The sequence below is a fragment of the Abrus precatorius genome, unplaced genomic scaffold (assembly GCF_003935025.1).
Source record: "Abrus precatorius isolate BTA unplaced genomic scaffold, Abrus_2018 Scaffold7, whole genome shotgun sequence".
Taxonomy (NCBI): domain Eukaryota; kingdom Viridiplantae; phylum Streptophyta; class Magnoliopsida; order Fabales; family Fabaceae; genus Abrus; species Abrus precatorius.
Genome location: NW_020874417.1, coordinates 33,210,377 through 33,232,679, shown reverse-complemented (window position 1 = coordinate 33,232,679; position 22,303 = coordinate 33,210,377). Strand labels below are relative to the sequence as shown.

General features: G+C 32.1%; 4 protein-coding genes across 7 annotated transcripts; all 4 read left to right on the top strand.

Annotated features, from left to right (window-relative positions):
- Nucleotides 1-169: 169 nt before the first annotated feature.
- LOC113871332 (1,2-dihydroxy-3-keto-5-methylthiopentene dioxygenase 1) lies at nucleotides 170-2,322 on the top strand. Of its 2 annotated transcripts, XM_027508387.1 has the most exons (5): nucleotides 170-299; nucleotides 369-456; nucleotides 543-637; nucleotides 1,514-1,753; nucleotides 1,924-2,311. In XM_027508387.1, the coding sequence occupies exons 1-5, from the start codon at nucleotides 288-290 to the stop codon at nucleotides 2,050-2,052; spliced, it is 564 nt and encodes a 187-aa protein (XP_027364188.1). In that variant the 5' UTR covers nucleotides 170-287; the 3' UTR covers nucleotides 2,053-2,311. The 2 variants fall into 2 exon arrangements, with proteins under 2 accessions (XP_027364188.1, XP_027364187.1); XM_027508386.1 differs by having other exon boundaries at nucleotides 170-456; nucleotides 1,924-2,322.
- A 2,463-nt stretch (nucleotides 2,323-4,785) lies between these two features.
- LOC113872278 lies at nucleotides 4,786-8,007 on the top strand. 2 transcript variants are annotated; one of them, XM_027509706.1, is made up of 6 exons: nucleotides 4,786-5,021; nucleotides 5,121-5,185; nucleotides 5,479-5,584; nucleotides 6,075-6,749; nucleotides 6,847-7,047; nucleotides 7,728-8,007. In XM_027509706.1, the coding sequence occupies exons 1-6, from the start codon at nucleotides 4,926-4,928 to the stop codon at nucleotides 7,764-7,766; spliced, it is 1,182 nt and encodes a 393-aa protein (XP_027365507.1). In that variant the 5' UTR covers nucleotides 4,786-4,925; the 3' UTR covers nucleotides 7,767-8,007. The 2 variants fall into 2 exon arrangements, with proteins under 2 accessions (XP_027365507.1, XP_027365508.1); XM_027509707.1 differs by having other exon boundaries at nucleotides 4,855-5,021; nucleotides 5,499-5,584.
- Nucleotides 8,008-9,921: 1,914 nt separating this feature from the next.
- On the top strand, nucleotides 9,922-13,539 carry LOC113871000 (1,2-dihydroxy-3-keto-5-methylthiopentene dioxygenase 2). The gene is made up of 7 exons (XM_027507642.1): nucleotides 9,922-10,050; nucleotides 10,994-11,105; nucleotides 11,198-11,292; nucleotides 11,507-11,621; nucleotides 11,704-11,828; nucleotides 13,037-13,107; nucleotides 13,186-13,539. Exons 1-7 carry the CDS (start codon nucleotides 10,027-10,029, stop codon nucleotides 13,253-13,255), a joined length of 612 nt encoding a protein of 203 aa, XP_027363443.1. The 5' UTR covers nucleotides 9,922-10,026; the 3' UTR covers nucleotides 13,256-13,539.
- Nucleotides 13,540-17,584: 4,045 nt separating this feature from the next.
- Nucleotides 17,585-20,389, top strand: LOC113870999 (heat stress transcription factor A-6b-like). 2 transcript variants are annotated; one of them, XR_003505734.1, is made up of 3 exons: nucleotides 17,585-18,152; nucleotides 18,586-19,709; nucleotides 20,104-20,389. XR_003505734.1 is itself a non-coding variant. In XM_027507641.1 (2 exons), the coding sequence occupies exons 1-2, from the start codon at nucleotides 17,844-17,846 to the stop codon at nucleotides 19,360-19,362; spliced, it is 1,086 nt and encodes a 361-aa protein (XP_027363442.1). In that variant the 3' UTR covers nucleotides 19,363-19,806. The 2 variants fall into 2 exon arrangements, 1 of the variants encoding a protein (XP_027363442.1); XM_027507641.1 differs by lacking the exon at nucleotides 20,104-20,389 and having other exon boundaries at nucleotides 17,844-18,152; nucleotides 18,586-19,806.
- Nucleotides 20,390-22,303: the final 1,914 nt, after the last annotated feature.

The window sequence follows — 22,303 nt, the reverse complement described above, 5'->3', positions numbered from 1 at the left end:
ATCCGATAAAACGACGATGACGATATTTTTGCGGGGTGGAAAAGACCCGCCACATGTACACATTACCCGATGGAAGAAGAGGTGCTGAAAAAATACGAACTGCACGCCACAATAATTTTATTATTATATTATGCAGTTTTATATTTACTCTTTTTTAATGTCTTATGGCAAGTAACGTATACTCTCACTCTCACCAGTCTTGGTTCATATATATAGAGAGAGAAAGAGAGAGGAGAAATTATAATAAAAGTAAGAAACGAGTGATCAACAGTTGAAAGTTGTGATTCATGGCGATCGAGGTGAGTTCTTATACATTTGAATGTAGGTGTAGAACTTTGTTTATTAATAAAAAGATTGTCACATGCCAGGCATGGTTCATGGACGATAGCAATGAAGATCCAAGGCTTCCTCACCATCGCAACCCACACGAATTTGTTTCCATGGACCAATTAGCAGGTGCGCTCATATCTCTCTCTCGAACTATTTATATAAAATTTTACTTCATTTATTGTGACGTTGCTGAAAACTGGTGAGTTTTGCAGAATTGGGGGTCTTATACTGGAAGCTGAATCCAAATGTCTGTGAGAACGATGAAGAGTTGAACAAGATTAGAGAAACTAGAGGATACAATTACACGGTGATATTCTGTTTAAATTTTCTATTAATTTCAATTAACTTTATTTTGTTCTCCGTAGATAGATTATTTTTGGTGCATCGTATTTTTTATTTTTTTTCTTTTTGGGGCATGTTTTCTGTGATTAGATGATGTATGAATTGTTACCTTTTCATTGATTTTCTTTCATGATAGAAGCTAGCATGTTGATTTCTTGTTTGGGAATGGTTAAATTTCAAGAAATAATTAGTTTTATATAATTTTTTAAAAAGTTAATAAAAAATAATTATATCATTAGAATAAACTGCTTTAAACTAGAAGGTGAAAGCCTGATCATGTTTGAGTAAATTTTTAGAAAAGTAAAAAGAAAGTCAATAAAAAATAAATAATATTTTTTTAATAAGTTGGAATTAATATATGTTTTTTTATTTTTTAAAAAGATCTCTCGTTTTATTATATTTCTTTAGGAGATTAGATGTTTTTAATTTACTAGGAAATTATTATTTTTTATATTTATTTTTTTATTGTAAGGATTTTTATGCAAAATTACTCAGACCGGACCTTGTCAAATAAATTTAAAAGAACTAACAAGAAGGCGAAGCCGACGAGTCCAAATAAGCTATTCTAATAATTTCCTAAATATAATTATAGTAGCACACTCGCTAAGACTAAACATGCTTAGCCTATTTAGAGATCTGGCGATTTCAAGGTTTATTTTTGGGCTCTTATTTTTTTAGCTGTTGTTGAAATTTTCTCTTTTAGATTTTTTTATTGGGGAAGGGAGCAATCATTCAAGCTTGCTATTAATTGCAAACAATTTGTCATGAATGTTCAGACTTCAGAGTGATAGTAACATTTCCTTCATCTTGAATATTTCTGGTTTATTTGGATATGCTGTAGGATCTGCTGGATTTATGCCCAGAAAAGGTGGAAAATTATGAAGAGAAGTTGAAGAACTTCTATACTGAGCACATTCATCAGGATGAAGAGATTCGTTATTGTTTGGAAGGAAGCGGCTACTTCGATGTGCGAGACAAGGATGACCGCTGGATTCGCTTTTTAATCAAGCCTGGTGATCTTATCATTTTACCTGCTGGAATCTATCATCGGTTCACTCTAGACACAAATAACTACGTGAAGGTATGAAAGTTTCTTATGCTAACCCCAACCATCAATTTCCTTTTTACGGCTACATTTTGTGGAAGGAAGAAAATGATGCTGTTTAAAGATTGTTTAGAAAAAACGCTTAGATTCAAGGCTTTTCTTTGGTTGGTTAATCATTGTTTTTTTGTGTATGTATTTGTGTGCAGTTAATGAGGCTGTTCAAAGGCGAGCCAGTGTGGACAGCATACAATCGACCACAAGAAGACAATCCTGCTAGAAAGGAATACATTAAGGGCCTGACTGAGAAAATAGGAATGCCACTTGCAGCTCATTAGGACCCTGAAATATTATTGTAATTAAGCTGTTTGAGACATAATGCTTACGGTTCTTGATGTAATTGTTGGTATATTTTTAGCTAAGAGAAGACCTGGGTATGAAGGTAAAACAGACCAAGCATGAGATTATGTATCAGATCTAAGAGCATGTATGATACATGATTACATACTACTAGTTTTTGTCACTTTCTGTGAATCTGTGTTCAGTTGTTGAAATCAAGTTTGTCCTTTGAGGAGATAATGGGATATATATCATGTTCGATAGGTAGGAGTTGAGAAAGTGTGGTTTATTTTAAAATTAAAATTTGATTTTTTTTATTTTTATTTTTTTGCTATTCAAAAGGGTTTTCTCAAACATCACAAAATAGTCAAAGACTTAATTTATGAATCTAAATGCCTAAAGAATCAAGGCAAGGAAAAGGTATGAGGAAAAAGGAAGCTGAATCAATACAAGAAGAAGATAGTAAATTATTTAAGCTTAACTTGCTAAATGATCAGCACAAGAATTAACTTTCCTATAAGCATGTATAAATCTAACAAATGGAATAGATTTTACAGCATTCTTAATTCTGGAAATAAGGTCATATAAAGGGTGGGTATTTACTTGAGCATTAAGGATAAGTGACAAAATTTCGTTAGTATCACTTTCTATCTAAATGGTAGAGATATCTTTTTGAATAATAAGATTCAGCTTCAATCAAATGCTCCACAATTCAGCTTCAACAGGGGAGCAAGGATCCAAATTTTGCAAAATCCAACAATAAAATAGTTTTTATCATCTTTGATTAAACCCCCCACAAGCTGTAGTCCTGACAACTTTAAACACTGCTCGATCAACATTTAGCTTCTATTGGTTAGTAGGAAGAGGGACCCATTTGATTTGAACATGATCTTTGACTTATTTCATGAATTATCTAGAGAAAAGATCGTCGCTACTAGAGAAGGCCTAAAAATCAAGAAAAATGTTTTGAATGAGGGCAAGTGATTGGACAGAATAATTTGTAAAAATAAAATTATTTTTCTCCTTTCACAATACCAAACAATAATATCAAATAAGCTATCCCAATTAGAAAACTTACTAAATTGCTTATTAGATAGATAAAGCCATAATGAATCATATATACCACTACTAAAAAAAGCAATCTATTACTTAGAGGAAATGAAATATTCTCAAACATCTTTAATAAAAGTACAATCTCTAATCACATGGATGACAAATTCTTCATCCTCATAACATCTGATACACAGAGAAGAAGACATACCTCGACGACATCTTTCAAGATTTGTAAAAAAATTATTGTGAGCAAGTTTCCATAGAAAAATTTTAATTTTGTGCTAGACTTCCCACTTTCAAAAAGCATTAAACAAGTTATGATATCCACTAGAAATAGAATTAGAACAATATAACAAAGAGTAAGTAGATTTTAGAATAAAAATATCATTATTGATCATATTCCAAAATATAGAATCAGGTCCTTCAGAAAATGAAAGAGGTTTAATTTTGGCCATAGTATTACAAACCTAATCAGTAAGGAGCTCAACAATTTCCTTCCAGTCCCAAACCTCATTTTTGGAAAATAAACAAACTGGAGTATCCTGATCTAAAGTAGAAAGAGAAACAAAGTTATAAGATGACAAAATATTCATCTTATGATACCAATTATCAGATCAAAATTTAACTTTCCTCCCATCCTTATTATGCTAACCAGATCTTGAAAAAAATATATGACAAACAAAAGATAAACTACTTTATAAATAAGAAGTTTTGAAACAATTTATGGCTAGAAAATTTTGGTCAACCCGAAACTTATATTTTAAATAAAAAATATAAAACTTATATTTTTTTATTTAATATTAATAAAATTATTTATTTCTAAAAATTTAAACCAATTATTGTAATATATTTTAATTAATTATGTAAAAAAATTTATTTTAATTTAATTATATTCGTGCATCATTTTCTGATAGAGAGGGTCCTCATCAAGAATTTAATTTTATAAATATCTAAAGTTAAATCGTGAAAGATAAGGCTGCTGCTTACTCTATTCGAACCTAAAAGGAAGTAAGCAGCTCTATAGCCTTTCTTGCTTTAAAGGTAGAAAAAGTCTAGCCCTTACCGTGTACCTTTCTTATGTTATAAATAGCAGAAAAATCACTAGCTTTATATAATCATTAGAAAACACGACTTTCACAATTCGATGCGTTTTTAAAATTATTTTTCTTAAAAAGATTAAGCAAATAAAATAAAAAATTTTAAAATAACTTTTTGTCTAATATATTAACCTAAAACTTATTTTATATAATTAATTATAAAATAATCAATCACACATATAATTAAGTATTAAAATGTTTTTACAATTAACCTAAACATATCGAACAAGCTCTTATGAAATAAGAGCTTATTTATATATTTGATTGTAAATTTTATTAAAATAAATTTTTAAAAATTGTTCTAACAAGTTTCTTTGTACATCAGGACTAGAGTCTAATATTTTGAGAGTGATTAAAACTTTTAATATATTATCCTTCAAAGAATAATATTCATATTATAGTAGAATTAGCCAATTTTCACGATCCATTACATGAGAGCAAAATTTTTTCATTCTTTTAAAAACTTCGTTATACAAGTTATCCATCACGCCAACGCCATATGTCATTTCCACCGTCCATGCAGCCCTTTGTCAATAATTTCCGGTGGACCTTATTTAATGTCATCTTTTGTTTCAATGGAATAAATTTTATTGATTGAAAAAGAAATATATTTTTTCCTCTAAAAATAGAGGAATGGGTACATATGTCGTTGAACGCTGATTATAGGCCAAGGGCGGCTAAGGCTAAGTCCCGCCATTAACGTGCATACTCTGCTTTCACTAATGGCTGCATTCTCTGTGACCGTTACCACTTCACCTTCTCCATGCCTTCTTCAACGCCGTCGTTTCTCCACTCCTTCACCTTCTACCCATCTTCATGTACCTTTTTGCTTTATTCTATCTTCTTGGCTAATTTGCCCTTTTTAGCTCGATGATTTTATGGATTATTCTTAAAAGTTTTATCTTTCCGTAATTTAGGGTTCATTTTCGCAAAATCAGAAAATTGGGATTTTCGATTACGAACGAAACTGGAGGAGGAAGAGGTAATATTCCAGGATTACATCCCTGTATTTACTTTACCAACTGTGCTTGTTCGTATTATGATTGTTCAACTTGGTATCATTTTGGGGGTTTTTTTCAACTTCTAGGGTATGTTTGATTGCGATGAAAATGGGCAAATAGAAAAAGGATAGTGTATCTGAACTTTATTGTGCTCAAATAAGTTGCCATTTTCACTCATACTACCAAGTGTAGTCATTTAGTGTTGTATTATATTATGATACTCCAATTGCTGAAGCTGTCAATAGTAAATTGGCGTGTTTGAATCTAAAAACAGGAGAACTTTAATGTGTGCAGTCAATCAAGATGCCAAGGAAGCAATGAAAGACACTGTCGAAACTGATAGCCTGATAGGTGTGCTGGGAGAAACAGATTCTGACCAGGTAAGAACAGGGAAACTTTTTCAATTTGTTTCTCACCCTTTATTTCATGCTGCCTTTCCTTCAAGTGAGTTGTTTTTGAGAAATTGTTTTTGGTACTATAAAGATATACGTGACATCAGAATGGTCTTCCAATTGGTTCAACAGAGGTATACATAAACGTGATCAATTTCATCTATGAATGTCATATTGTTGCCCAAATCGATCTTTGAAAGGTGAACGAACTTGATAGTATATAACCTTTGATTTGAAGGCACGTGTGATATAAGTGGAGGACTTATGTGCTGTAGCCTATATCTTTGAAGGACCAAGATGGGTGTTTACTCTTTTTTTCTTTTAATATCAAACATAATTTTGGATTGTGATTCTGTAACTTGTTGGTGCTATTGCTTTAAAATGTTCCCCTGATTACACAAATTTATGCAGCCTTTGCCTTGTTAAGAATTCATGCAATACTATGTACTTTGGATACCAATTTGGCTATTCCATACAGGATGGGAGTAGAACTTTTCTCAAGGTATGTGACAAAAGTATTGAAGCCTGGTCGCAATTTGCCAGAAGAGTCTCTGGTGAATGGGATGGATTTGGAGCAGATTTCAATAATGAAGGGAAGGCAATCGAATTGCCAGAGTCGGTGGTGCCTGAAGCATACCGGGAGTGGGAGATTAAATTATTTGATTGGCAGACTCAGTGCCCCACTCTTGCTGAACCAGAAGATCATGTTCTTGTATACAAGTCCATTCAATTACTTCCAACTGTTGGATGTGAGGCTGATGCTGCCACACGGTACAGTGTGGATGAGAGGAAAGTGGGAGGGGAAAATAGTGGAGTTACTGCCTTTGCTTACCAATCCAGTGGTTCTTATGTTGCTGTCTGGCAAAAGGATAACTTGTTTGAGTTGGAGTACTGCTTGATCCATCCTCAAGATTTTGAATCTCGGGTTAGGATTATTCAGCTTATCCGTGTATTAAATAACACAAAGATGGTACTGCAGAGTATTAGAGTATTTCGTGAGCAGTGGTATGGGCCATTCAGAAATGGTGACCAACTAGGAGGTTGTGCTATTCGTGATTCTGCCTTTGCTTCTACTGCACCCATGATTGCTTCAGATGTCGCTGGTATCTGGCAGGGATCTAAAGCTGTTGCCACTTTTGGCACTCCAAACACTGTGAGTGCAAGAATCTCTCATAACCTTATATATTTTTGTATCTGAATTTTTCTTATTTCATTGCCTTCATTGGCATGCCATTTCTATTTAACTTCAGGAGATCTTTCGAGAGCTTTTAGATGACCAGGTGCAGAACTCTGTCAGAGATGGAGACAACAGCATATTACTTCCTAAGCAACTGTGGTGTTCGCTTAAACAAAGCATGGATGGTGAAACTCTTAGTGAAGTTGGATGGCTTCTAGATCATGGACAAGCAATCACATCAAGGTGCCAATTCTCAAGCACTGCAAAGCCACAGGCAAGTTACAGTATGTAGGGTTATAGTAGTTATAGACATTGATAGAGATGGGTAATCCACAAGGATGCAAATCGCCACTCACATTTAGGAAAGAGAGATACAAAATAAAATATTTAAATTTCAGTTAACTTCAATAACTGTGTGTCTCTGTGTGTTTCTCAACTTCTGGACTCCTGAAATTCAGAGCAGGGGATCCACGTTTGAATGTAGAAGCACCAACATTAAAAAATGCTCGTTTGTATTTTTATATAAATCTAATAAGGAAAAACAATGAAGAGTAAAAGGTTGCTGAGAAAATGGCGGAATAGTATCAGACTCTTCCAATTTTTATACTCAATGTGACTTCTGAAGATGCTTGCTGGATGTGCACCATTATATAAACAGCAGGTGGCACTGTCTAGAACAAAAAAACATGCATATACTTTGGTATAGCAAAGATATGACTAGAACAACAGTATCGACGGAGGGGGAAACAGACTCTTCTTTAGGAGATGAAAACTTCTATTTCATCAACATAAGTAGTGTACAAGCAGATTTTTTTGTTTGGTATTTTTTTTAACGTGTCAGCATGAGATGTTTGCAATATATTTTTTGTTTGTTGACTTATTTCGATTAATTTTTTGGTTTAACATTGCAACTGTGTTTCTTCTAACAAACCCATGGTCTTCATATTTTGGCAGGAAATATCAATAGCCTTAGAAACTAGAGCCTTGGAATAGGAATAGCCACACTGGCAATCCATTCTGATCCAAATTTGTTTAGATTCCTATAAGGCGGTTCTTTACTAGGTGATTTATTCATGTATAAATATGGCAAATTTGTAGCAAAAATGTGTTATTTAAATCATTCATTTTAACCCGTGTATATATAAGGTCGATTTATTTTATCTTTCATGGAATGTTTCTTTGCGGTACAGTAAGTTTAAAGGTTTATTTATATTTCCATAACTTATGTTCCATGCATATGACTTCAGTGCTTTTAAATTTAATTGTTGTTTTTCCAAGAAAGAAAATAAGGAGGAAAGAAAACTTTTAAAGTTTGAAAAGAAGCTACAAGAAAGAAAAAAAATCAAAATTTTATCTCTTCGAGTATTTTTCTTCCATGTCATTCCAGAGGTGGTTTGTGGTTACATAAGAGGTAATATTTTTTTCTTTTCTTTTACTAATTTTCTTCCTTCTGAGTAATGGTGGGGGCGATGGGGTTGGTTCCAAGTTTGGTACATTTGTGTGTTTTTGATTTATACGGTTTATACACTGAATGTAATTTTTCATTAATTTATACAAATAAACGATGCCCACACTTTTATTACATTTTTACTAATTATTGCATAAAATTTTAAATTTTAAAAATTACTTTAAATACTTGAACAGTTATGAATGAAATTATACTAAAATTAAAATAATAAAAAAACTATAAACGTAATTATACCTATGCAATAATAATAATAATAATAATAATAATAACAAAATATTATAGAACCTAATATTTGTTCCTTAATGCCCCACCCCAACTAAAATGTAAACCTTCGAGTCTATGATTTAAAATGTTTAGGTCAAGTATTTTAATTTTAAGAATTTCAACTTTATTTTAGTCTTTGACTTTGTGAAAATTTATTAATTTTAGTTATTTTTATTACCATTCGCACAAAATATTAAAATAAATATTGCTTTGTAAATTTATGAACTAACAAGAGATTTTTAAAATCTTAAAAGATTAAAAATATACAACTCATATGACATCAATAATTATTTTGACAGTTTACTCTAAGCTAAATCCCTAGTATTGCATAGTTAATAATGAGAATTTAAATGGAATAAAATAATAAAGAATGAATACATTTAGATATAAGAAGTTAACATGTAAAATAACCTTATAATTTATTAATATTTTTAACATTTGTCGGCTTTGAGAGTTGAATAGAAATATAGTTGAAAAAATGATGGAACTGGAAATTAAGTCGGCAAAAGAAAGATCATAAGACTTGATATTCACATAGACAAAACAGCTTACTCTGTACGAAATGAAATTGATTGCCAACTCGTTCAAACAAAAGAGAACTGAAAATAGAAATTAAGAAATAATAAAATTCAAAATAAAAATGGGCATCGTACAGTTGCAACAATAAAAACATGTATCATGCTAACATGTGTGGTTGATAGGTCATTCAAAGGAATTTTTGAAGACTTATTTTATTTTTTAGTTGACCGTTGAATAAAAACTCTCCTCAATTGACGCAGCCATGCTTTGTAACTCCGTTCCGTGCCCGGTTTGGTTAATGTTCTCTCAAACGGAGTTCTTCCTCTTGCAAGACTTTCATTTCAACCACATAACTGTGTAACCTGCTTTTGGAAAGTAAAGTGATTATCAAACGCTTCTTTTTTTTTTTTTGTCAAAGATTATTTCACTTTATAAATGTATATTTAGTATTTTAAATTGAATTTTTAGAACAAAAATTAATGTAAATATTCTTTTAAAAAAGTTGATTAATAGATTATCAGCAGGAAAAACAGTAATATCAAATTAAATATTTATCTTTTTATTTCAGCACACTACTCTCAAAATACAAATTACATTAACAATTTTTTTAGTCCAAAAATAATATTTTACTACATTAAATGTATTCAGGTAATTAGTTTTAATTGACACTTATTTAATAATTTTATCTGCTTTTACATAAATTCAATCATAAACTATTTTTATAAGTTCTCTATTTCAAAATTTCTTATTGTGCATAATTTATTTTTAAATTTTATTTTATCGAATTACATTTATTAATAATTAAAAAAAAATAAAACTTATCTTCAGTAAGGATATTAAATAAGGAAAAAGACCAAAAAAAAAAAAAAAAACCCTTGTGAAAAGGCAAGAAGGGTGTTTCGGTGAAATCTGTTGAAATTGAGGGTTTATAAATGGCGTAGGCATTAAGCGCAGTGCGTAGAAATCCGATCGACATAGCCTCAAAACCGTAGCAGCAAACATATGACCATTATCTCCTCCGACATGGTATTCTTCGAACTCTCTTCTTTGTTTCTACGCTAATTTTGTTTTCTTTTTTATATGCATTAGATTGTACCTTTTTTGCTCTTATAGAAATACTTCCTGGCTTAGCTCTGCTTCAATAATTTCTTCCACATAACAAGAAAAGATGTTAATAATCGTAGTCTCATATTCCAATTCAACTTTAGCCACTTCTGTGTGAGTGTGTGTGTGTGAGTGTTATCTGTAAGTTTTTATCAGAAATTATTAATATTTTTGTGATTTGTTACCAAGAAATTTGTTGAAAGAAGTATTGGGAAATTTGTGTTCTGACCATTTCTTGAACGTAATTTATCAAACTGTCCTATAGTTTTCCCCCTTCTTTAACCTTTTCCTATTGACATTGGTGCTGGATTGCTGGCTTGGGTACTACGTTTGTTATTCTATCATGTGATCAAAATATTTATCTTTTCTCTTTAGAACTCGGGAAAGACAGAATATATTGTATCTATAGGAATTTTGAAATGGAAATCCTTTTAGGGATGGGTGTTGTGAGGCAGCTTTGATATGGTGGATCTACACTGATAGTACGTTTGGACTTTGGTTGCGAAAAATTCGATACTAACTGTGGCTGTCATTGTACATATTCCTGGAGAACATTTTGTATGGCTGTCTTATACTATTGGCTCTTAATTTAAGTTTCCTTGTACGTTATTGTTCCATTGGTATGATGATAATTTTAAAGCTAATTATCTATTTCAAAAGATTTTTTGGTTTCTAATTGCTAGTACATTCTTTCTTGTTTATGTTGATCATGGGCTCAAAGTATGCTGCAGTTAAATGTGTGTTTCTACTAGTCAACTACTGCTACTTTTTTGGTTGTTGAGTTGAGAGGTTGTCTTATGTATGTTGATCACGCGCTCAAATTATCTTTTTTTTCATTTTTTTTTGCTAATGACTTTTTTCACAGGATCCACGTGAGGAAGTCCTTCAAGCATGGTACATGGATGACAGTGACGAAGATCAAAGACTTCCCCATCACAAAGAACCCAATGAGTTTGTCTCATTGGACCAACTTGCTGGTAAGCTTCTCGCAGCTTGTGTCAGGTATGTTTATGTGCATATTAAGGGTTTTATACTGAAAACCTGATCTTGGGCCCATGTTAAATTGCAGAACTTGGAGTCCTTAGCTGGAGGTTAGATGCTGATAACCATGAGACAGACCCAGAACTGAAAAAGATTCGTGAAGAACGTGGTTACAGCTACATGGTTTGTTATACAAAGTTTATAACATTATAATAAATAGATGCAGAGAATTATCAACAATATGCAAAATCATCACTGTATTTAATTGTGTCTAACATTGAGCACTATTTAAGTGAAGTTTGACAATTTTTAATTTTTTTATTTGATGTCAAATATTTGTATCTGGACGTTGTGGCTATGTTTTTGAATAATTTAACCTGAGGCACCTTTTCTGCAGGATGTTTGTGAGGTCTGCCCCGAAAAGTTGCCAAATTATGAAGAGAAGATCAAGGGCTTCTTTGAAGAACATCTTCACACTGATGAGGAGATCCGCTATTGTGTTGCTGGAAGTGGTATGAGCAAATTCCCAGCTTTACTTTGATTTTCTTGCCACCTTGCCTCCATGTTAAGTCACTGAATATATCCTATGTTTAGGCTATTTTGATGTCAGGGATCGCAATGATGCTTGGATTCGTGTATGGGTGAAGAAAGGAGGAATGATCATCTTACCTGCTGGAATTTATCATCGCTTTACACTTGATGAGAGCAACTACATTAAGGTATCGATTGCATATTTACAAGTGGTAGCGTACTAGTACTTTTTCTGTGGCTAATAGAAAAGCATTTTATCCTTGTACTTTTGTTCCTCTGTTCCATTGTTTTGGGAACTTGGTTCTCGGAATACTTCTCCTGTTCATTTGGGAACTTGGAAGTCTTGAACTAGGTTATTAGAATACTTATTATGTTATCCTGTCCTCTTTTTGGGAGGCTTTTTGTCAGTATGTTGATGTTCTTTGTCTCTTTTTGAAAGAAGCACGTGATGGCAAAATTTCTGGTTAGGGGAAAATAGTGATGTAGTGGAACATGATGGCTGCTGGCTGCTACAGGGAACTCATAGCTTAGCAGTTTTGCATTGCATAAATAGCTGCCAAGATTGCTGCTGATTAGTGGCCAAATAGCAGAGGATAGCCCTGCTATTTCTTTGTTTGTACATCAAACCTCCAGTTTCTGTCCAAACCTTTTTTAGCCCACACATACTCTGGCTAAACACACCCCAGTTTTTGCCTGAAGTACTCCCTTTCTAGCCAAGTCCATTCATTATCTGGTCAAGTTCACCTCCCACCTGTGTTTTGTATTTCAAAAACCGGAGTAGAGCTAATAGAGCCTTTCTCAACTATGACAATGCGAGATATCTTTGTTTTTGGTGCTGTAGTGTGTTTTTCACACTTCATACATCATTAAGGTGATGCAGGACAATAGATTTCCAACTAGTTGGTCTGGTACGTGCCCCAATTATAGCAAACGAAGATGTTCCCAGGATTTGATCTCATGTCCTCTGGGTCATAATGCAACAACCATATTGTTGTACCTGTGCTGTGTATATTTAACTAATTGTTCTGTCACAACTATAAATTCCATCATGATGTTTTTCTCTTAACTTCATTTTGTTCTCATTTCTCTCATTGTTAATTATAAGCTCAAGTTAGTGGTAAATTGTGTCTCAGACTATGACATTTTTGTTATGAATGATGAATACATCTTTGTTTTGTTTATTTTTAATCAATTACATGCTGTTGGTATAAAATACAAATTATTTATCTTGTGTATATAATCTTTACTATAGCCGCTGACCCACCACGCACCCTTGCATGCTTATTTTTGTTATTTTTCAGTAATTAATGTGCATTTTCAACCTTTTTTTTTCTTTATTTTAACTTTTGAGATTAGTCTACCTTATGAATGCTTCTTAAATGATTATTATGTGCAGGCTTTGCGATTTTTTGTTGGTGAACCAGTGTGGACTCCATTCAATCGCCCTCATGATCATCTACCTGCAAGGTATGAGTTAATAAATTCAGTAGTCTGTCGGACAATTGGTTTTTTTGTCAATCCTTATAATATGATTTAAATGCGCAGACAAGAATATGTCAAGACTTTTGTGGGAAAGGATGTCGCCAACCATGCCGTTGATGCTGCTGCTGCTTAGGATTTGGTTCTGCCCTAGCGTAGTGAGTGAAAAGGACTAGGAATTTGCTACTAAAGTAACGTTTGAAAAATGAAAATAATGGTCTATTTTAATAAAGGGTCCCGTCTATGTATGCTACGGTTTGAGGGTAAGGTGACCCTTGTAACTTTGATGTTGTACTCTTTTCAGTGCTTTTGTTGCCCATTACTGTATAAAGATTGCAAGGTATTATTACCAGAAATGGTGACAGGATAAACATAATATTATACTAATGTATTTATCTTTGGCTGCATTGAATTTTAAATGATGAAATTAAAAAATATTTAGAATACTTTTTTAAAAACTTCATGAGGGAAATTCCTAAACTATAGGCGGCGGTAACAATAGGTATGAGTTGGGATTATAAAGGAGTAAATTTCAAGTTATTTCAAGTTTTTTGTTTGTCTCTGGGATTATAAAGGTAACCTAGGTTTGTGTCTGGCTTTAGTTTCTTTAGGCTACATATATATAAAAGAGAAGTTGGCTTAAACACATTTTTAAAAATGAATTAACGAAAAAACAATGTAAATGAAGCAATAAAGAGAAGTTAATTAGATGAGCTTGTATATTTATTTTTTGTTATAACATACTGGCTTCTTTCCCCTTTTCAATTTCTTTACCAAACGCACGGTCCTTCAAATTTAAAATAATAAATTTTTTATCTTACTCACCTGCTTTTGAAGTTTAATCCATTTGTTTAAACATGTATATATAGTTTAGACAAGGTTTAATCCTCTGTTGAAAAGATTAATTATCTACTACAGTTTGTTGGAGCTTTAGAAATTCTACGGAGTGTGTTTAGTTTTGTATTAAAAATGAATAAATATGAATTCAAATTCTAAAAGTTATTTTGGACGAGTGTTTAAGATTTAAAGCACTGAGATTCCGTGAATCAAACTAGGTCTTATTTTCATGACAGAAAATTACAAGTAATCATGTTTTACCTAATATTAGGCCCAATAATTTGATTAAAAAGTTGAACTAATCGACGGAAGTGCTCGAAAGTAAAACAAAAACAAAAAGCAAGAAATGGGACCCTCGTCACTATCCTTTCATTTTTGAATTTTGGTGGTGTCGGGTATATTCGATGCGGTTCTACACTCATCTCTAACAACACTAAAATATTAGCCATATGCTTACACGTGTCTTCTATCTGTGATGCCAAAAACTCTGGCCAGGTATCCCGTGCACGACCTTTCTCTTGTGTTAATCAATGTAATCTATAACGGTATAACCTACATTTCTGGTCAAATTTTGAATATTTGTCACATATTTCATGCTTAAAACCCCTAAACATTTTCCAACTTCGATAATTAAATTGTTTATCATTCAATCGTTAAATTATTATGAAAACATTAAGTACTTTTTACATGTATCACACATTTGATAATCTCACTTTTATGTTTTCCTGTGTTGGTAACATTGATCATTATTAGAGTTGTTAATTTACTACTCAATCTGTCTTATGAACAATAGTTTTTATATGAGTTGGCTTGCATAATTTAAATTTGTTTTAAAAATATGTTGTTATTATTATTATTACTGCTAATAATATATAATCATGTAGCATGAAAATATGATGCTATTTTGCTTATATAGACAGAAGCTTATTCTTGTGCATGAGGATAAAAAGAAAATTAAAACCCCTTTCCTATATTATCGTTTATTTTCTTTGATGGATCTCATGCCACATTACATCCAACATCTAGTTGAATTGAATATTTTTCTTTGCACCTTTTTGGACCGGAGAACTCTGTTTATTAATTAATTAAAATCATGACGGTTGCTTTGAATCGGTGCCTACCATACTTGGTTTAAAAGATAATAAAATAAGGTGAAAGATGCTTACATTGAAAGAAAGAATAAGAAACATGACAGTTGGGTTTATAATATTGTTTAAAAGGGAATAGTTATCCCAATGCGTAGCTCATGAAAAATATTCTATCGTTAAGTTCATTTAAACCCTATTAGCTACTAGTTTCACCACTTATTCTGCATGCAACTTAACTTAATTCCTCAATCAAACAATTTACGCATCCAATGTTGATCACAATGGAGTCCTTTGGAAGAAATGTACACTACAAGAAAGTAACAGTTGTTGTTTGAGAAAGAGGAGAACAAATCTTAATAAGGAGTATTTTATTAAAGGTTTCTTAAAATAAAATTTACCAGACATTAAATCAGTTTTTAATTCGATAATAAGTACAAAAATATAAATATTTTAATGAATTTGCTCTCACTCTTTTAACGAAAAGAGCATATAAAAAAATCCCAAAAGATAGAAGAGGAGCAACTCGGGGACAGTGGCATGATGGTTGAATGAAAAAAAATACTAATATAACAATGGATGTAAAGCTTCTTTAATGAACTAATAGAATAAAATAATGTTGAGTGGCTAGATATTTATTTTTATGGAATAAAATAATGTTGTATGGCTAGATATTTATTTTGACACCCTTGAATTGCTGATCTTCACCTCCCCATAACCCTGCCCTCATTCCTGGTTCGCTCAAAATCTCCGTGACTCTATGCAAACCAATGGCTGCTCATTTTTAGTAAAAGGGATATTTTTTGGCATTTTATGTATAAACAATTTTCATTGTATTATTTAAAGGAGCTTATATTAGATCTAGGTGCCCAAGTTTTTAGCAAAGCTCTACTAGCTTTTATGAAAATGTGAATATTTCGTTCACATAAATTATATATATGTCAATATTATTACATGACAAATGAAAAAAACAAAGTAATAAAATACAAAGGATAAGATATAAGAAGACCGATAATATTTTTTGGAATAATTACGGAGAATAAATTCCAGTGGAATTCTTTAACTTTTAAGTGTATTTTAATATTGTATATATACATAACAAATTAATAAAACATATAAAAATATAAACAATATTACATGCATTGTCAATTTTTAATTATTTAAATAACGAAATTGTTTAACATAGAGAGCGAATCCCTTTTCAAAAGCATTCCTATGAAGAAATTAATAAATATTCATAGAAGAAGAAATAAAGTGATAAAACAAATTATACTTTTAAAATAATTAAAACCAAGTTATATCATTTAATTTTTAAAAAATATAAATAAAGAATGAACTGTATAAATTATTTTGAATTTTTATAAATATTTATTAATAAAGTTATCTATTCCTTTGTCCCATAATGCAAAAAAAAAAAATTAATATAAAAAAATCGAATGTATACGTGGGCAAGAGTAAATTATGTAAACACATCACATTGATTTGTGCCAGTTCTGAAACGTTCATTGGTTGCTTTCATACGAAACGTCGCTGCTTTTCTTTAGGGGTGAATTAGGGCTAAGAGCATATGCCTCTTTACCAATGATCGGGTGACACGTGTTTTGCGGTCAGTTTCATTGGCGAGCATGGACCAAAGAAGAAATCAAGAAATATATATACAATATTGAATCGATATTAAAAAAACAAAATTTAGGTGAATTATAGTAAATATTTTTAGTGTTGTTTTTATATTTTATTCTTCATAAAAATGTGAAAAGTTATATATATATTCCTTATCCCTACTCTTTTTTAAAATTCTTCTTTTAAAGTGTAAAAAAATAGTAACAATATTAAGATAAAGAGATAAATAAAAAAGATAGGGAGTGATTCGGTCCAGAAGAGAGAAACTAAAAGTAAAAATGATTTTTTCATCCAAACACCTTCTTATATATGGCATTGGCACAGCTCGCGACAGCTATATATTACTCCTACTGACAATCATACAGAAAAGGAAATTCAAAGGAAAGGACAAACGCAGTTTGATGAAAGATGATAAAAAATGGACATAACTAAAAGCAAAGTAAATTTAAATATATTTTTAATCTTCTTTTTTTATTCTATATTTAATATATTTGAATAAATATATCTATATTTTAATTCTTTAATAAATATTAGGCACACTGACACTGATTAGTAATAGTAATGTGCTTGTTTTAATATACAAATATCTTAAATTGCTGAGTGCTAACAAAATGAATGGAAGGTGCAACGGCTTTCCCAAAGGAGAAAAGAAGACAGGAGGGAGAAAAATATCTGATTGGCATGTTGGATTTTTCTTGCACTTTACCTTCTCCATTAGTCATAATAATAATTATTATAATAATATGAGCCTAAAAAGGAAAAGCGAAAAGGAAAAGAACAAAGGCAGCATCAATAGCTATTTATAAATAAATTGGACAAAGCTAACGCTGCAACTGCTTCTGCTTCCTCCACGTCGCTCCAATCCAAAAGCTTCCTTCTCCATTATACCATAACATCATATATCAACCCTCTAGTCTACATTCACTGTCCTCTCTCTCTCTCTCTCTCTCTCTCTCCCTCCTTCTTCTATATATGATCTAATTCTATACAAAAATACCACATCTAATCTTCATTTTACCCATTTGATCTTTTCACTTTCACCTGTCACTTCCCAAATTCCTTTTATGAATGCTTGAACCACACTGCACTCACTAGCTTTGGCTGAACTTGAGAGTGCCCTCACAAGGTCAAAGTCAAAGAATCAAGAAGGTAACATACGAATCAATTATAGATATTTCCAGTATGAATCCTAATGGTAGAGTGAAGGAAGAGTTTCTTGGAGAAACTTCAAGCTTTTGTTGTAGTGGTTATGAACAGCAAGCAGTGGTTGTTCCTCAACCAATTGATGGGCTTCATGAAACTGGTCCTCCACCATTCCTCACAAAAACATATGACATCGTTGATGACCCTTCAACGAATCATATAATTTCGTGGAGCTCAGGGAACAATAGTTTTGTTGTGTGGGATCCTCAGGCCTTCTCCATAACCCTACTTCCCAGATTCTTCAAGCACAACAATTTCTCCAGTTTTGTCCGGCAACTCAACACTTATGTCAGTAAATTAATTATTTCTTTTTTCTACTTACCAATTATATATCATGTTAGTATTTATTTTTTATTTCTCCTACCGAGTTTTTCTTACCGTGACAAACTGAAGTGCTGTTTTCATAGTCGATTTTGCATTCAGATGTAATGATAACTTTTATTATCTTCACTGAGGTTCATGAATCTTCTGGAATGTGTTACTACTGTTACCCTTCTTCTATCTTCATTTATCATATAGGTAGAAAAATTACAGTATAAAATGATGCAATTAGAAAGGTGTTGATTTAATTCTCAGCTATATCATTAGCAGTGATGTTATATCTTTATATAGGTTGTTTTAAATAATAGTTTATCATATGTGCCTTTCTCAAACCATTAATTACCAGAGTGGTATTTTATGGATTGATTTGAAATGAAGAAGGAACTTGACATGACTGTAGGGGTTTAAAAAGGTGGATCCAGATAAGTGGGAGTTTGCTAATGAGATGTTTCTTAGAGGACAAAGAATTCTATTGAAGAACATTAGAAGGAGAAAAGCAAATCAATCTCAGGCAATGATGCAGCAAGGTATAGAGGCTTGTGTTGAGGTGGGGCAGTTTGGATTAGATGGAGAAGTTGATCAGTTGAGGCGTGACAGGCAAGTTCTCATGGTGGAGTTGGTGAAACTTAGACAACAGCAACAGAATACCAGAGCTCACCTTAAAGAAATGGAAGGCAGGCTCAAAAGGACCGAGCAGAAACAACAACAGATGATGAATTTCTTGGCAAGAGCAATGCAGAATCCCAACTTTGTACAACAGTTGGTTCAGCAAAAGGAGTGGAGAAAGGAACTTGAGGAAGCCTTTTCCAAGAAGAGGAGGAGACCTATTGATCAAGGGCCTAGTAATGTTGTTGAAGTAGATGCATTAGGTTGTGCTGAAGAATGCTCAACTTTTGTTAAACTTGAACACCAGGAAAACAATGATGACAAGTTATTGGAGTTTGAGGTGTCTGAGATGGACCTTGCTTTGAATATGGAGGGACCAAGTGGAAGCCAGAAGAACATGGAGGAAGATTTAGATCACATTCAAACTGAAATTAGAGATGGTAGAGATATTGATGATGTGTTTTGGCAAGATTTGCTTAATGAGGGTATTGTAGATCAAGATGCACTAGGTGTTGAAGATGTAGATGTATTGGCTGAGCAACTTGGTTATTTGGCCTCTACTCCTAAATAGGAGGCTGTCCAAAGCTGCATTTCCTAATTCTTCACGCTTTTTTCATTGAATTGGCTGTGTGCTGGATCACTGCTATACTTTCTGACCATTTTGGGGTTGCTGATTGATACATACTCAAGATGCTAATTAAACCCAACCTTTTGTGTAAGAGTTTCTTGGCCCAAGTTTAAAGCACATGGTTATCAAGAAATGGACACCTTTTGATGCCATATGATCAGTTAGGGTGCTACAAGTCTGGTGGTTATTCTCATGGCTTCTAGATTATTCCATTTCAAAGTTAACTTTATATCCTAATTTCAAGTTAATATCTCATGATCTCCGTGAAAATTCTTGCTTCAATGAGCTGGGTAAGGAACTCCTGCACCTGCTAGCTATGTGAAATGACATGCCATTTGTTTAATCAATTTCAGTGCTCGAGAACAAAATGCCAAACCATCTTTTAGAAGAGGGTTCATTAATTTTTTGGTATGCACAACTGGATGGGATATGGCTACTAAGAGATGCGTGTTTCCTGAAACTTCTAGTTCTTGCATGCTAAATAATTTTATTTATTTTCTTCTTGAATGATTACAGCAGGCTGTGGAGAACGAAATAAAAATTCCAGTAACAATTAAATTTTGCATGTTCATGTTAGTTTATGCTACAATATTATTGTTAAGATTATATTTTTTTAGTCTAATATTAAAACTTTCTCTTTTAATATATTCGCGATATGTACATATACGCATATATATGAAGCAGTTGATGCTAAGTCATAAGGGAAACCTGACTCATGCGCAGACGTTGAAGATGGGATCGGCTAACTGCACCATGGGCGAGGGACACATCCGGGATGATGCCACTATTGCTTGCTCTCTCAGAATTTTAATGGTAATAATTAACAGTGACATATGCTTCTGAAATTTTTTTGGGGGTGAAATTAATACATATGCAAATTTTATTTGCATTTTATATTCATGATAGGGGGTGCACTAATGTATTTGTCCTCCAGATATGATTTTGAGTTTGAAAAATAATTTTAACAATCCATCTATGTGATTGAAGGTGTAACAAGAAAATAGAGAAAAATGAAAGTGAAAAATAAAATAAAATCCAATCAATGTACATTCCGACACATCTTTACAAGTTGCTAGAATATTAAAAGAGTGGCTTTTACCGATTATAGACAATTGTTCTCGTAATGGTGTGAATTGGATTTTACGTTTTTCCACACCAAAATTTTGTTCTTTTACCTGATAGCTAGCCCTAGCATTCCCTCTTCCTCTATATCTCTTTTACTTTGGAGTTTCCAGAGTACTTTAGGGCAAAAGGTCTGGCAAACAGTATGAAAGTTGTTCATCGAGTATCAATGAACTACGGTATTCTTCGCCATAATTCTGCACAACAAAATATTGATATGTTCCACTATATAAGACTACACAAAGGGGTTATTAACTTCAAGGGAAAATTTTGTGTATCTTATACAAGGATATATGATGTTTCGTACACAAACAAATCCCGAATTGATAACCTTTTATTTGTTGAAGGTAGCATAAAGTGAATTCTCTTGAAATTAAATTAAAGTAACTTAGACCTTAAATATATATATGTTGTTATTGAAACATTAATCATTAGTCAAAACTCAAAAAGCAGGTTTTGAATAAATTAGTTAGTATATAGTAAATGTAGCTCAAGTGGTTGGTCTTGTGGGTGATGATTGTCATGTGTCAGTCATATGGGGGTACCAACAGGGAGCATAACAAGTTATAGCAAGACATGGGAGGGGAAATTCTTTGAAGAAGGGTTTGGCAATGCTTTATTTCCTTTAATGGAAAAAAGGCAAAGAAAAAGCTGAAATGTTAGCTCCCTTAAGTATGCAGAAATTTTGATGATGTGGTGTTATGTAAATTGAGTTGGGTCACACAGGTTACTTCAATTGTCTGCTTAAGTGATAAGGTTGCACATGCCATGCATGAATTTTCACATGCCAGAAAATTCTATTTCTTCCTTTTTCTCTTTCCATTTTATATGTAAATTTTCCTTTTGTCTTAAAGAATATATTAATTAAAGGCAATATGAATTTTATCTCGTCAAGAGAATTGAGGGTTTTTTTTTTTTAATTTGTCCAATATTTAGAACAAGACCTAATTAAAACATCAAATAAAGATCATTAACGAACGACAAAAAGATATGAAAATGCAGTGAACGGAATGAATACTATTTTGAATAGCAAGTTTGTTGTTAATTTATGTAATAAATGGGATTTTATGTTTGATGAACCCTTGAGATTTTCTTAAAAACCAGGCAAGTGATGCAGATACTACTGTAAATCTATATGCGCTTGCTTTTTTTTGTTAAGTCTCTTTCGTTTCTACTAGCTTCAAAGTGGTGTTTTTCAATCACGCTTCTATACTAAAATGCTAACAAGTTAATGAGGTGTGAATTTGAGCGCAATTACAAAGTCTTTTTATTGATTGGCAAAATAATACTTACCAAAATTTTCGATCTACTTTATACAAATGCATATATAGTTAGTTAATATGAGTTTGGGGGAATAGAAAAAAAATTAAAAAATACTTTAGTCACATAAATATGTAATTTAATCTAAACACGAAATTATCGAATAACAGTGTTATCGGGACATGAATCAGCTAGAAAATAATTATTATTAAAAGTTAAAACACCATTTAGGTACGATTTTATTAATTTGAATTGAATTTCAGAAAATAATAATAATCTGCTTTAAAAATATTTATTATATTTTAAATATAATAATTATTTTTCATAAAAAATATTATTTAATATATTTAAACTCAGACTTAAATGCTGAATTTAACAAAAGAAATTTTCGTAATAGTGCCCCGAAAATAACTATTAATATCTCCAAGCGATACTTACAATGATAAACCAAAAATGTCTCACATCGAAAGAACGATTTTGGTAATAAAAACGATTATTTCAC

Excerpts from the sequence above, each read along its gene's own strand:
- LOC113871332 (XM_027508386.1), top strand. The coding sequence starts at position 288 with ATGGCGATCGAGGTGAGTTCTTATACATTTGAATGTAGGTGTAGAACT. Across the intron at positions 457-542 it reads TTCCATGGACCAATTAGCAG|AATTGGGGGTCTTATACTGG; the intron begins GTGCGCTCATAT and ends TGAGTTTTGCAG. Across the intron at positions 1,754-1,923 it reads ACACAAATAACTACGTGAAG|TTAATGAGGCTGTTCAAAGG; the intron begins GTATGAAAGTTT and ends ATTTGTGTGCAG.
- LOC113872278 (XM_027509706.1), top strand. The coding sequence starts at position 4,926 with ATGGCTGCATTCTCTGTGACCGTTACCACTTCACCTTCTCCATGCCTT. Across the intron at positions 5,022-5,120 it reads CACCTTCTACCCATCTTCAT|GGTTCATTTTCGCAAAATCA; the intron begins GTACCTTTTTGC and ends TCCGTAATTTAG. Across the intron at positions 7,048-7,727 it reads CAAGCACTGCAAAGCCACAG|GAAATATCAATAGCCTTAGA; the intron begins GCAAGTTACAGT and ends ATATTTTGGCAG.
- LOC113870999 (XM_027507641.1), top strand. The coding sequence starts at position 17,844 with ATGAATCCTAATGGTAGAGTGAAGGAAGAGTTTCTTGGAGAAACTTCA. Across the intron at positions 18,153-18,585 it reads TCCGGCAACTCAACACTTAT|GGGTTTAAAAAGGTGGATCC; the intron begins GTCAGTAAATTA and ends ACATGACTGTAG.
- LOC113871000 (XM_027507642.1), top strand. The coding sequence starts at position 10,027 with ATGACCATTATCTCCTCCGACATG. Across the intron at positions 11,106-11,197 it reads CTCATTGGACCAACTTGCTG|AACTTGGAGTCCTTAGCTGG; the intron begins GTAAGCTTCTCG and ends GTTAAATTGCAG. Across the intron at positions 11,622-11,703 it reads CTATTGTGTTGCTGGAAGTG|GCTATTTTGATGTCAGGGAT; the intron begins GTATGAGCAAAT and ends TCCTATGTTTAG.